Source organism: Neodiprion virginianus, chromosome 1 (assembly GCF_021901495.1).
Source record: "Neodiprion virginianus isolate iyNeoVirg1 chromosome 1, iyNeoVirg1.1, whole genome shotgun sequence".
NCBI classification, from domain to species: domain Eukaryota; kingdom Metazoa; phylum Arthropoda; class Insecta; order Hymenoptera; family Diprionidae; genus Neodiprion; species Neodiprion virginianus.
Window position 1 is genome coordinate 3821127 of NC_060877.1, and position 13913 is coordinate 3835039.

Genomic DNA, 13913 nt, shown 5'->3' on the forward strand with positions numbered 1-13913 from the left:
TCCTACGAGGCGTTCAGTCATCGTTCCATCGCGATAATACTCCCTTCGTTTACTTTTCCCGTCATATCCGCGACGAGTTCCCGTGGGTCCAACTACTGGAGGCGACGAAACATCAACGACCCCGAACAAACAAGGATCATGTCCAAGTTATACGTACACGTGACTACGTATTTACGTACGCATATACACGTAAAACACCCCCGTCCATGTCCGGAGGTAGGTGTAAAGACGGGCGAAGGGGGTGGATTACTCCCACGGGAACTCGCCGCTCGTCGGGCAGGACGCGACTTACACCATTTAGTCGAGGCAGCTCGATGCTGGGTACGTATGTGGTTTCTTCGCGGGCGCAGTACCTTCCTCTTCGAATTGACGCGCCGGGGCTGCACCTCGGACATGGAAGATGCCCCTCGCGGGATATCCGGTGTTTCGTCGCGGGCTTCTGACGGGAACCGCATCTCACCGCGAATCTTAATTCCGATGCCATTTCAGCGCAGAGCGACTTCTCGGGCGTTAGTTAAGATTTTTGGTGGTTTTTTTTTTGGTTTTTTTTTTCGTTCAGCAGCGACAGCGAAAACAGCAGCAGGATATATTTTTGGCGGCGGATGCGATGCAACGATCAGGATCACAACGACATATATACACATAAGCATGTGCACACAAAATTTCAACAATTACAATATCGTAAGTGTACACGTATGGGGCGGGGTTGAAGTTACGAATTTGAAATTTTCCGAAAACGCCTAATTTCGTATTGTTTGGTGGGGAGACTTCGAAGTAAGGAAATCAAAGTTTTGAAGAAACAACAAAGTTCCGAATATTCATGTTACGATAGAGCAAAGTTTCCGGAAGTTAAAATATAATTAGAGAGTGTAGTTTAGTCAACGAGTGGGTGTCAAAAATCAGTGAAACCGAAAATCGGAATGAACAGGAACGCAAAAATATCGAAAATCCAAATCGAAGAAAGATTGAAGCGGTGAAATTTCACCAAGCCAGAAATTCACAGAATAAAAAATCTTCGATCAATCGGAATTTCGAGTAACCGGTTTATTTTTAAAAATTTTCTCACTTTCGCATGTTTCGGAACATTGACTTTTCGGAACTTTGATGTTTCGTCAAAGCTCTATTTCGTTACCTTAAGTTTCGCTACCAAAAAATTCGGAATATCAAACCCCGCGCCACACATATACAATATATACATATAATATATGACGATACAATTTGTATAAATAATAATGATAATACGGACACGGCACGAGACGATATTTATACAATTTTTCAAACACCAAGACGAAATTTATGTAAAATAAAACTGAACAATTATCGTGCAAAAACATATCATGTATTATGATTATTATTACAAGGGAACTGAGACTGTCTTCATTTTTTCCTCTCTCTTTCTCTGCACGTGTACTCACAAGATTATCAAATTACATTGATAACAGCTACAGTTCCCCTGTAATATATTTCGACAAAAAATCGGCGATTTTTCAATTCGTCGCGGTTCGATAATAACTCGCCGATTTTGGGTCTTGAATATCCCCCCCCCTCGAGATTCGCCGAATCGGGCTCAACCTAAGTTGAAAACCGGGCAATCGCGCACTTCCGGGTTCCGATACTCACCCTGTCGGACTGGGCGTGTTTTTTCGAGTTCCAGCAGAACTCGAGAATCGCGACGAGAATCGCGAGGGCGAGTCCGCAGAGCAGAACGACGAACACTCCACCTGGAACAAAATACCTCGGGTTTAATGTTCGGCTGCAGCTCACCCATTCCTTACTTTTGGTGCGAACGGTGAACCGGGAATAAGGAGGGAGAGAGGACTGGTTCCAGGCTTACGGGGGAGGGATTCCCCGCCATTAGTCAAAATTTACAAAGACGTTCGGACGTCGCGATTTGCATTCAAATAACAGCGCCCTGGTTGTAAATTCCCCTTCGTGCCTGCACTCGGGGTTCAAACGGGCCCAATTTCGGCGCCAAGGGTGCTCAGGCATTGATATCAGGTAGACGTAATTCGAAACGGAACTCGGTGCTATTTTCAACCGCACACAACTTTGACGCAACTTTCCAAAACTCCTCACCGGAACGTGAAATTTTTTTTATGGTTGCGAAATTTTACTCGATCCGAGCGTAACGCTGCGTCGGAAGAAAAAAAAAAAAAAATGAAAAAGAAAAATATCCACACGTCCCACCGTGTTTGTATCAATTTCAGAAATTCATGTATGTAAACGAGGAAAAATCGCTGAAGCAGGGAAATTCTTTAGTTCGACGAGAGGCGTCGGCGCACCTTTAATTCGGAAACCCTCGGGTCCAAGGGTCGTGGTTTAATTGAGTTATCGAGTGAGGGGCGACGGAAGGTCTCTCTTTTCCTCCGTCGAGGCTTTTCATCCCTTTATTGAGGGGTGGAGGTCTCCAGGAAGTCGGCGTCGTCCGTCATTCGGCGATGATTCGAACGATTTACTGCCAACCTTCGGGCTCGCTGGGAAAAAATATACGCGGCTTCTACACGAGAGCGCGGTTATATTCGCGATTGAGATCTGCTAATGCCCGGCGTTTTCTGCTAAGAGGGAGTAAAAAGGGAGGAGGAGCGAGGGATGAGAATTGTAATACGATACAGATGCTGATATTTCCAAGTGCGCGCGTGTAAAAATGCAGCGAAAAGGAAGAACGAATGAAAAAAAAAAAGAAAAAAATGGTGAGAAGAGTAAAAAGAAAGAGAGGGAACTTTGAAAGATTGAAATGTCGGCTTTTCCCGGACGATTTCCGTATAATGGAGGGGAAAACGATCCGTGTTAAAAGTGCTTGCGTCTATATCACGGGAGGAAAAATTTTCACCGCGTATTAAAAAGGCCATGTGCGGCCCGAATGTAAGGTACAATTTCACCATGGTCGAGAACCTCCGGAACCTGCGATCGATCCTTGCTCCTACATTATTGTAAATCCTTCGTTATACATATACTTTATACGCGGTACCTTATATATATATATAACCTTCTGGCCCGAAACGTCGCTTTGGATTTAATCGCCTGTAAAAGCTTCGTCGGTTTGTAGGTAAACGCTTTTTGCCAACCTTCGGATTATTCACCGTCGCGCGGATTTTCAACAATTTTAGTTTTTCTCTTGACTGACGACCCGAGTTTCCGGCGAATAAAATTTCGGTGGAATGGAGAGAAAAAAAAAAAAAAAAAAAAAATGTCCAGCCGAGCATACGTATGCGGCATTCCATTCCAACTCAGTAAACGATTGACACTGACATTTTTTATTTTCACCACCAATTTTTTCTTACGACGCGACGGTATAAAACCTACGAAAATCTCCCGCAAAAATAGAACGGAAATCGTAGAAATGAAAAATAATAAATAAATTACTTCCACTCCGAAGCTTGTGTGACGATTTTATAAATCGCAAAACAAATAATTTTATTAGTGGTGTTTGAAAATCAAATATCAATGTATACGGCGTTTCTGAGAAAGCTTTTAAGATCCATGGGATGAAAACGGCTTGTTAGAAATAAAAGAAGAAGAAAAAGAACGAAATCGCAAATTTGTTTTGGGAAGATTTTTACTGTGATAGGAAAAATCCCTGGGGAGAGAATAAAATGTTTCGTGGCAAATAGTTTACTGAGCTGGAACAAATTACCGCATAACGTATACTTGGGTTGAATATTTTCTACAAAAAAAAGCTTGACCAAAGTTTGCACGTATAAATCTTACAACGATTCGTCATAATTTATCGAACGTATCTGAAACGCAAAAAGTCAGAGTAATATTTTGTGTAAAACGTTGGAATTATAATTCCGCGAGTAGCTAGTCGCTCAATTTGTTCGTGACGGTTAATTATCGGCAAAACGTTTGAATCGGCGAGTTGAACGGTTAGAAATAACGGCGAAACCCGTGTAAAACGAGACGGGGTTGATATTGGTGAAAACGTTGAGTTTCGAATATCCGCGTGAGTTTAAACGGGGAATAGGTATAAAGTACGGTTCGCATGGCGCGGAATTCACGGTTTGAATATAAATCCGCGTTGCCGGAAATCAGGGTACTGCAGGGGTGAAAGATTTTACCTCGGTCTTTGGCCCGCCCTTCGGGGCGAGTTCCGCGCCCTTTGACCCGCCGTGCGGGATACTGCGGAATATCTTAGGGTTTATACCTATACACCATCCACGCGTACGTACACCTAAGCCGGGAGAAAACCGTCAGGCTCCACCCGCTGGTTGCCACTATGTATTCATGGTGCGGGCGGGCCGCGACTTTATCAAAAGTTGCCCATTTTTCCGCCGTCCGGATCCTCGACGCCGTCCCCCCTCGGCGTCGCGACGCTACCACCCCTCCCATCCGGGTGAAACCCTACCATCTTCGCGTCCCGCACCCTCGGCGCAAACCGCAATCGATATCGTCATTCTTCGTGGGCCGAATCGCAAACGTCGATTCTGTTGCTCGTCGCGAAATTATGGGTAGCGATGTACGTTGTTACAGGTATTCGTATTCACTTTTACTAAAGGGTTTATAATTGCTCGTTTGGAGCCTGTTATAGCGGTGATTGGTGAAAAAAATTGGGATAGTTGAACGGAGAAGTGAAACTTCTTTGACGCGCGTATGTCGATCAGGCTGTATTAGGTGCAGGAATTAAGGTGGCTGTTTGACCGTAATTTTGTTCGTCATTTCTGTTGAGTTGAAATTTTTGAGGCCGCTTATCACGTGTCGGAAGGAGAAACTGAGAAGTTTAAAATGAATAACTTTTCAGAGCCGTTATTAGAAATTTTTTCAATTTCGAGTTTAGGTTGTATGAATTTTCCTACAAGATGAGTAATTTTTTGCATTTTTTATTGTTATACAGAAGCCACCATTTCGAGTTCTCAAATTTTCAGATCAAACTCGTAATTATAGTGAGCTAGGAAACCCCTGATTTTGAAATGTCAAGTCAATTGGAGATAAAGAAAAATGTATGTCCCGATTGATCGATACCGGTTAATTTCGTCAATATGCGTGACAAAGAAATTTCACTTTACTTTACTGATTTTATTCTTCATCTACAACGATTTGTGTAACTAATCGGAAAATTAATTCGCTTGAGAAAATTGATATGACATTTTTTGATACATTGTTAATATTAAAATGATTATTTCAATTTCTTTCACATGTATTAACGATTTCACATCATTCACAAAATAAATAATTCATCTGCATTTTTTTTTTTTTTTCATTCTTGTCAACACAAAAGTAAGAAAATCAGACCCACAATCGTGAAAAAAAAAATAAATAAAAACAAAAATGTATGTTGTGCAATTCGAAGTTTCAAGGCGTTAGTGAAAGGACGCGGAGGAAATATTCCAGCAAATTTAGATACAGAAGCAATTTCAAATTTCTGCCGAGCTAAGCACGAGGTGCGGAAAGGTTGGGTGGATGAGTAAATTTGCATAACTTCAGGATGTCGTGATTCAGGCGATTGTCGTCGCAGAACCGGAAGTAGAAACTTTTACTTCCGTCACCGTCACCTGACCGAGCGGACGAACCGAGCAGGTATCCGCAAATCCTGTGACTCGCGGTTTTCCACATCATTAAAGGTACTTCGTTCGGAGTGTGTAAAGACCATTTCCGGTTCACCAAAACACTTCAGGGTTTCTCCTGATTGCCCGAAAGACCAGCGACCGCTCGTTAGAGAATACGGAAGTGAGGAATGCGAGAAGCAAAAGCAGGTGTAGCATACGAAGAGGAATCGCACTTTGATTACAGAAAATAACAGCGGCGATAATTACCGGTGGTAAAATTGAATATCAAGGCGGTAACGCGTTCCTTAGAGCCGAAGCTCAATTCGGTGAAATTGGTTGTCGGGTGGACGAAATTCCAGACCTCGATTGACGTAATACAGGGACGTATAGAATTTCCCGGTAAACGTCGAGGACTCAGGGGGTTCGAGGTCGAGGTAGATTACGTGTATACGTATATGTATAATGTAGGTACAAATCACGTGTATGTAGTCGGTCTGTGAAGTCGTAGAATGGCGGGTCTATTGAAAATCCAGGAGAACGAGGAAGGCTAGAGATAAGGAAGTAAACGAGAGAAGGAAGAGACGTCGACGTACCTATATCGTACACCTACGCGTGTAAACGATATACATATAGCGTAAAGTCGAAGGTGTGCGAGTGTCTCACCGATGTTCTCAACGCCAAGAGCGTTGGCTTTGCTCTCCTTGCTCTTCTCGTCCCGATTGCAAACGTCACCGGTGTTTTTCCACCACTTGTCGTAGAGTATCTGAATCACTCCCTTTTCCTGTAGCTCCAAGATGGCCAGAGATATTTTATCCCGCCAGGGCGAACCTGCGGTTGAAAGATCAGTAGTGAGGGGAGAAAAAAAAAAAAAAAACGAAGGTGGATAAGGAGCGGGAGGAGACGACAAAAAACGAAGAAGAAGAAGAAAAAAAAAACCGCCGCCACGCCGCGCCGGAACGCTGCTGGAATTAGCGAACCTTTCGGCGTCGCGATCCCGTATCCTTTGCTGTCGAGGAGGCCGCCGATTTGCGTGAGATTGCAGTCTCTCTGGACCGCGTAGTCGAGCATCGTTGACTCCATGAGAAAGGCGTAGTCGCCCTCGAGGACGCGTTTTACGCCCTCCTCGTACGTGGAGACGAAAACGGCTGGCCTCTTGGACTCCATGAACCGCCACATCTTCTGGTAAATACCGATCTTCGAGTCCTTAATGGGAGAGAGAGAGAGAGAGAGAGAGAGAGATCGACGTAATCGTTATTGCAAACCGCGTTTAGATTTCCGCCTGCTACTCACCCTGAAGAAGGTCATCGTGCTCCCGCCCTCCAGGGTACCGTAAGAAATCTCCGTCTGTTCGGCGAGGTCAGCGGCGTTCTCGATCGGGGTGATCATCCTCTCGACGGTGAGAAAGGCGGCCAGATTCGCCGTGTACGAGGATATGATGATGAGGGTGAAGAACCACCAGATACCGCCGACGATCCGAGTGCTGGTCGCCTATCGCCGCGGGGCGAGAGAACAGAAAGAAAAAAACGGGGATGCAGAGGCCGAATGCTGGAAGGAGAGGCGCGATCCACGGACGGGAATTACGTCGTCAGCGACGTACAAGGACTGCCTTTAAAACGCGTCCGGCTAGTCGTAACGACGTTCGACGATCAATCGAGGGGACATCGGTGAACGATATTAGGGAGCTTCACGAGGGGAGATTCGGGCCGAGGAATGCCAATAAAAGCTACCACCGTCCGTGAATCGAGGACGGTTCGTAAGGAGAGGACGAGTTCCTCGCAAGCTTCGAATTAAGACGAATTTTTTCGCGGAAAGATCTATTCCGATCCTCGTACGCTCGCGTCGATTCGAGTCGATTCGATTGAAAATCGGCCGGATTCTACTCGGGACTCGCGAGTTGTGCCTGTCGACGACTCGCACGAGGCCTGTCAGCCGCAAGCGCTCCAGTCCTCAAATGTGACGGTGAAATGACGACGAGGGATGAAGTCGAGTAGAGGACAGCGAGCAACCCGCAACCCTGCATGTACGTAGCCAAAACCGCAGAGCCGGCTTGGCGAACCTCAGGTTTCAGATCTTAAATTCACCGAGAATGGGTAAGTTTAGAACTTGACTCGTTTTTATCCCCTGAAACTTGGCGTATTTTTTTTTGTCGATGTTTGTACAGTCTTTGTGACGTTCGTCTGTTGTAGGGAAGGTCGATGGATGCGATGATCAGAGAGCGGGGTGGGGTTCAAGTTTGAAATTTGAAGGTTCTGAAAGCGTCTAACTCCGAATTATTTGGTGGCGAAATTTTAAGCGAAGAAATCAAACTTTGGAGAAATAGCAAAGATTCGAATGTTCGGAAATCAGACGGTTCAGAGTTTCGAAACGGGAGATTCCGAAAAATAAAGTTTCGATAGAGTAAAATTCCGAAAATTAAAGTATACGTCACACAGCGTAGTTTACTCAACGAATGCGTGTGAAAGAATAGGAAAACCGAAAATTAGAATAACCAGGATTCCGAACGTATAAATATCGAAAATCTAGAACGAAGAAGAATCAAAGTGCTCAAATTTCAATCTTTTTCACTTATCGGAGCTCGCCCTTTCGCCATTTTGTCCTTTAGGAACTTTGAGCGTCGGGTTTCGAACCATTCGAAACCCGACGCTCAAAGTATGATTTCCTTACTTTAAGTTTCGCCACCAATAAATTCGTAATTCGGCGCTTTTGAAACATTCCAAATTCGGAATTTCAACCCCGCACCCAGGAAGCATCTCTGTGGTAATAAGGACCTGAATCCAGACTCCGTTCAGGAGATGACGAGGAAAAAGTTCTGAAATTCAGATCCCAACGGGACGATGTTTAACGAAAAGGAGGGGGAATAAGGATTCTTTTAAAAAACATACGAAAAACGGAGGATCGGATAATCGGAGATAAAGTGACGTTGCCTGAATGTACGAACAACTCGAGGTGTACAGTTTTAATGTATTCCCTTTGGGAATCGTTGATTCCTTTTCTTTTCTCTAATCGGCACGTGTGTACGGTATTCGCGGGAGCGTAAATACAACTTTGCAAAAACGATCCGAGGCGGGTGTTTGCAGCGTTAGTTTGCAATCACGGGGGGAAACTTGGTTCGCAGTAGTTCGCGAAATGCGCCAGGTTCTCCCGTCACTTCCAGACTGAGCGCGTCCCGTTTCATTTGGTTTATTTTTAAGTAAAAACGCGCTTCGCGCGGAAAGCCTGCCGGCAAAATCCGCTCCGAAGTCACAAAGCTATTGTATAACCGTGTTGCAGAGCCAGAAAGTCGGTATAGAAAGTGCATAGACACGCGGGGGATTTTATTCTCTCTCAGTTCCATCAGCAGCTCGTCTCTCCTCCTCCTTTTTTCGATTCCGCGTTTCTCTCCCCCGGCTTTCTACGATTTTGTTAAATTCGTTCCACCATTTATTTCCCATTTCCCATTTTCTTTATAACATTTTATCCCGAGGTATTATTACAGAAAAGATACGGATACAGACGTACTGATAGAGTGTGGAATTAGATGGATATATAGTAACTGCGAGATTGGACAACGCGGAGACAAAGAATTGCGCGTGGAATTCCCGGCGGTCGGATTTTTTTTTACCCCGTCGTCAGGGTAGAGGAAAAGGAAAACAAATTAAAAGAACAAACCGTACGAGTAAAATCATAAAAACCGTCTGCGCGAGAGGGGATGCAAAATAAAAACGTCCATCAGTTTTTATCGAACAATGCTTGTTGGCCGGTTCCTCGTTACCACGCCAATTTAGCCGTGATTTTATATTTCTCCGTGCCCACATTATGATGTACACCAATATTCCCGAGAGAAAGAGAGAGAGAGAGAGAGAAAATAACTGGGAATAATTTAACAACGATATTAACTTTAAAAGGGAAAACCAATCGTTGAGGCAAGAACATAATCGAAGAAAATGAAAAGTATAACGTATTGATAGAGTGGCTGCAGAATAACCCTAACAAAGATTCGAGGGAAAAAACGAACGTAAATTTGAAAAAATGTATCGCCAAAGGCGAGACTTTGCGTCCCGATCGATTATTCGATGTCTAATTTGATGTTCGGGTACCGTCTCGTTTCTTTAAACCGATAAAGATTCCTCTCGGAAAATAAGATCAGGTGGAAAATTGATGGGGGGAAAAAGAAGGTTGCGAAAAAGCAGCTGTCCGAGAGGCAAATTTTCAAGGGTGCCTCGGTCCGTCATCGGCTTGGTACAAGGTACGTGCATGCAGGGTGTACGATGGCCGATCCGATGCTAAATGTCAAAGTTCCACTACCAATATAAAATTGAAATTCGTTTCGAAATCCATAATTCGAATTCCACGACTCTCGACGAAGTTATGAATAGTAATTTGGCGCGGGATGAGGATCGGCGATCGGTCGGTGTTCCTTCTTATATTGCGGAGTGCAGTGTGCGAGCAACCGGTGCTCGGATCCTGGAGGAGAAGACCAACTGGCGCGTCGGGAGTTTCCGCGAGTAGAATTGAACGAAAGTTTCCGTATTGAAAATTTGATGCCCGGCTATCTTATCGTCTGCATTTGGATCGAATCACCGGCGCGTAAGTTCAGCGACGTGCGGGTATAATAACGTCTGATGTACGAAACAACGAGACGGGCACACATACGTACCTGTATGTAGTACGTATTACGGTATATGACTGGAGAATATTTACCGTAAAACGTTGCGCCGTACGCGTTACGCGAGTGTGATCGAAACGCTGAATCGACGATATTGCGTATGTATATAATATATACGTGATATTACGTATCGCTGTGTGTGTGTGTGTACATACAAGCACGTCTATGCACAACAACGCGCTGCAGTTATAAACGTATAAAAGGCGGAAATAACGAAGTATTGCGAAATACGAAAATGCCAGATGGTGTAGATACGGTAGAAAGTCGGGGCGATGTCGGAATACTTGAATACACGTGTTGCGAAAAGGAGAATTCCGTTTTTCAATTTATCATCACCGTTTATGGATATTGGCAATACGCGGTTTATAAAAAAATTTTGATTTTGCAAAAACCGAGACTTCAAACGCTGCCTAGATACGAATTTCACGTTTACGTCGTCACGTCTTATCACACGCGTAATAAACTTTCTCATCTTTTCCCCGAAGCCTTGGGAGTTTTAAAAAACGTTGAAAGAAAATTTGCTCAAAAATTTCAATATAAAATAATAATGAGAAATCGAGGAAAAAGGTAGAGAAGTCGAGTGTTTGGAAAAACGAAAGTGACCCAAGCCATTTGCGATATGTTTGAACTCATCGGCGAGACTTGTAAGCTGCTTATTGCCGGATTCGAAGCTGACCGGAGCATGAGAAATGGGCGGATATCGGGAGGCGGAGGATCGGATGAGGAAAGTTCGTCGAAGGGTATAAAATCGAGTATTATAGGTATTAGCCGACTCCGCGGTGCGGTGTTGTACGCTTGTTACACGCTGCGGCTGCATTACCTTCGGGTTGAGGTCGCTCCCTTGTTGCATTAGCGTCCCGACGGTAAACCAGAAGCTGTTCGCCAGGGTGAAGTCGTTCACCGTTCTCGGCAACGGGATGTCGTCGCTGTCCGGTTCCAGAGCGCTCACATGACCGCCCTGACAATTATTTTTATACCGTCAACGATAACGAGCGGTGGAAAATTTCACCAACGAACATTGGAGGAATTACTCTGAGTACCTTGACTTCTCCTACAGGGAATCACGGCAAGGATAACGCTATTTCAAACTATTTTTCATCAAATTTTTGCCGAATCTGTAACGATGAAGGTTGAACGGGAAAATACAGGCGGGTAATAAAATATGGGTTTAATTGTTTTTCGCTTGAAATTTGATTTTTAATATTGATACGACGGTGGATAAATTAACGTTATTAATTCGAAAATCGATTTTATTTGTTTAACAGCATTCTAGTATCGAATGATATTTTCAAGGCTAGAAAATTTTTCGTTTCTTTTACCAACCATTTACGGATAAACGACAGGAAGTTTGAGAATGCTTGCAGAGCTTTCTTTCGTGTTTGTCAGTGAGCTGGATCGTCGATCGAAAAAAAGTGAATTTACCCAGAAAGTAATTAAACCGTGACCGAGCCTATATTTTCCCAATTAACCCAGTTCTGCAAACACACAGCAGACGCGTGGATCCGGTTTGCCAGCGTGTGGTTGAGATTTATATTTTGATCTTCCTCGCCCGTATTTCACCCCCATTTTCCGTCGTAAAAAAGCTTGAAATAGAGTGACGTTACCTTGTAACGCAAAATCTATTTGAAAGTGAGAAAATTAAGAAGAACGAGAGTCCCAAAGTTTCTTGCAGTCTTCGAACACCCTCGTGTTACAAAAATTGTCTCAAGAATTAATGCGAGCTTGTTATTATTACATTCAGCATCGACCTGCATCGACGCGCGATCGTGAAGATGAGAAATGTAAAACGAGGCCGAGAATATACGAGGAACGCAGAAGTTGAGAGTTCGAGGATGGATTCCGGGGTCAAACTCGTACGGGAAGACATGTCGTTAGGATATCGGGTCGAACAGGAGTTCGATGGACCGACGGTATTGCTTCCGGAAAAGTTTTAACGAACCAAAAGGGCGACGTACGCAGTCTAAGGTGTGTGTGTGTGTGTGTGTGTATAAAATACAAAACTGTCTTACAGTTCCGGGCAATACAAGAGCGGTGCGGATAGACCACGGGAAACGAGGAGAATAACGATAGAAGCGAGATGCGAAGCATTCAAGAGCTCGAAGCCTGGACACGGAAGGAGGAGAAAAACAAGGAAAGTCCAAAAACGAAGGGTAACGAACGGTGTAACTAACTCCGAGTTGAGTCAAGAGAGAGAGAGAGAGAGAAAGAGAGAGAAAGGAAGCTGGGATCGAAATTAACTTCGCCCACGATCAGAAGCTCCGGGAGAATCTCAGTCCTCAACAAATTTGAATTATTCATTCGTTCATTCATTCGTTCGTTCGTTTATTATTTATTTTTCCTCTGTCTGCTTTAATCTTTTTACTTTTACCCACTTCCTCCTCCTCATCCTTCCCGACCTTGTCGTCCTCCCGTCTCGGTATCGAGCTTTCATCGTCAATTTGCATCTTTCAATTTATCCCCCATGCCAGAGTCCTGTTGGATTAGGGTGAAAATCGACTTGGTATCCCGGGGCGTGATGATAACAATGAAAGTCGAACCAGTAGAATGAATGAATATGCAGAGGTGTGAAGAAAAATCGAAACAGAAACACGCACACACGGAGAGAGGTAACGAGTGGCAGAAATATGCGAAATGGGAAAATCGCAAAGTATGAGCGAAAGATTAGCGGCGATGCAAACGCCTGTTTCGAATTCTTGTTCTCCAACCGCAATTTCTCGGGGTTAACAATCCGTGTCGTGTTTTTGTAGAGGGCGTTCGAAAATTGTAAACTCTTCCGTCGTTCGGTGCACATAACCGCGAGCAAACCGGATTCGGGGGTTAAAATTTTCTGCGAATTGGGAGCATCCCGCCTACCTGTAAAGGACATTTGCAGCTCGGACAAGGCGGCGGCTCGACCCATTCGTAGGGTGAAAATCTCGCCACGATCCATATGGTGAGTGAAACAATGACGTAGGCGCCTAGCATGGAAAGCCATATTTCTACGGCGAGCGGATTCATGAAGGAGAAGAGACGCGACGGCATTCTTCCAGAAACCTGCGACAATTTTTAGGAACCTCTGGCTCATTACGTGTTCAATTAATTCACACATCGTGCATCTCAGCTCTCGATCGTTCGATCTCTCGCAGCATTGATCGCAATTATATTTTAAAGACAATATTCACACGTCAGGGGGAGATTCGTTGACGATGCACGGATTCCCGCGTTTCGATCCGATCTTCCGTTAGCACGGGAATTTAACCCCTGAACCCTGCCGCCCCTAGAAACTGTATCAAATATTGAAGGGCGCGTTAGGCAAACTACCGGAGGCTGGATATTCGCATTGTAACTACCGAAGGTTCGCACGCTAAATAGGGATTCGGTTGGCCCGAGGATCCCTGCGAAATAATTACCCACATCCACAAATACCGAAACCTCAGTTTAACTATCCGCGAGATTGTATCGCGGCCAATCGAAATCCGAAAAGTCGAACCGCGTCGGAAATCGCAAGTCGGATTATTGAGGGTGGTTTTTTGAGGAGCTTGGTGGTTTGAAACGAACACTTTATCGGCTAATCTGATCTGGGAAATATACGCAGACTGTTTGTGTTTCAAATTGATGTTACACTTGTGAGCTGAAGTGCGAGAAAAAATACACCGAAGTTTTAAACTCGAGTTTAGATATCGATTTTTGATTTCAAATCGCTTCTAATTTATGAAAAAATGTAGTAAATTTCGTCGATTTCATTACAAGATGGATTCTTTTCTTTCAAGACTTATTCAATATAACGATTTTTCGATGAAAATCGA

The 13913-nt window shown here is 44.2% G+C and overlaps 1 protein-coding gene across 7 annotated transcripts in view; it reads right to left on the reverse strand.

Moving 5' to 3' along the window:
* The window catches only part of LOC124310188 (glutamate receptor ionotropic, kainate 2), an 89648-nt gene that overhangs the window by 5211 nt on the left and 70524 nt on the right, over window positions 1-13913 (reverse strand). For 2 of the 7 annotated variants that reach the window (XM_046773973.1, XM_046773980.1), the window contains 7 exons: window positions 12982-13161; window positions 10949-11086; window positions 6774-6971; window positions 6461-6686; window positions 6147-6311; window positions 1621-1721; window positions 295-499 (listed from right to left, as the gene is read on the reverse strand). In XM_046773973.1, the coding sequence (XP_046629929.1) occupies window positions 295-499; window positions 1621-1721; window positions 6147-6311; window positions 6461-6686; window positions 6774-6971; window positions 10949-11086; window positions 12982-13161 (1213 nt within the window). Of the gene's footprint in view, window positions 1-292; window positions 500-1620; window positions 1722-6146; window positions 6312-6460; window positions 6687-6773; window positions 6972-10948; window positions 11087-12981; window positions 13162-13913 lie in introns of all 7 variants that reach the window. The other 5 variants (XM_046773975.1, XM_046773974.1, XM_046773978.1 and 2 more) reach the window with 3 other exon arrangements.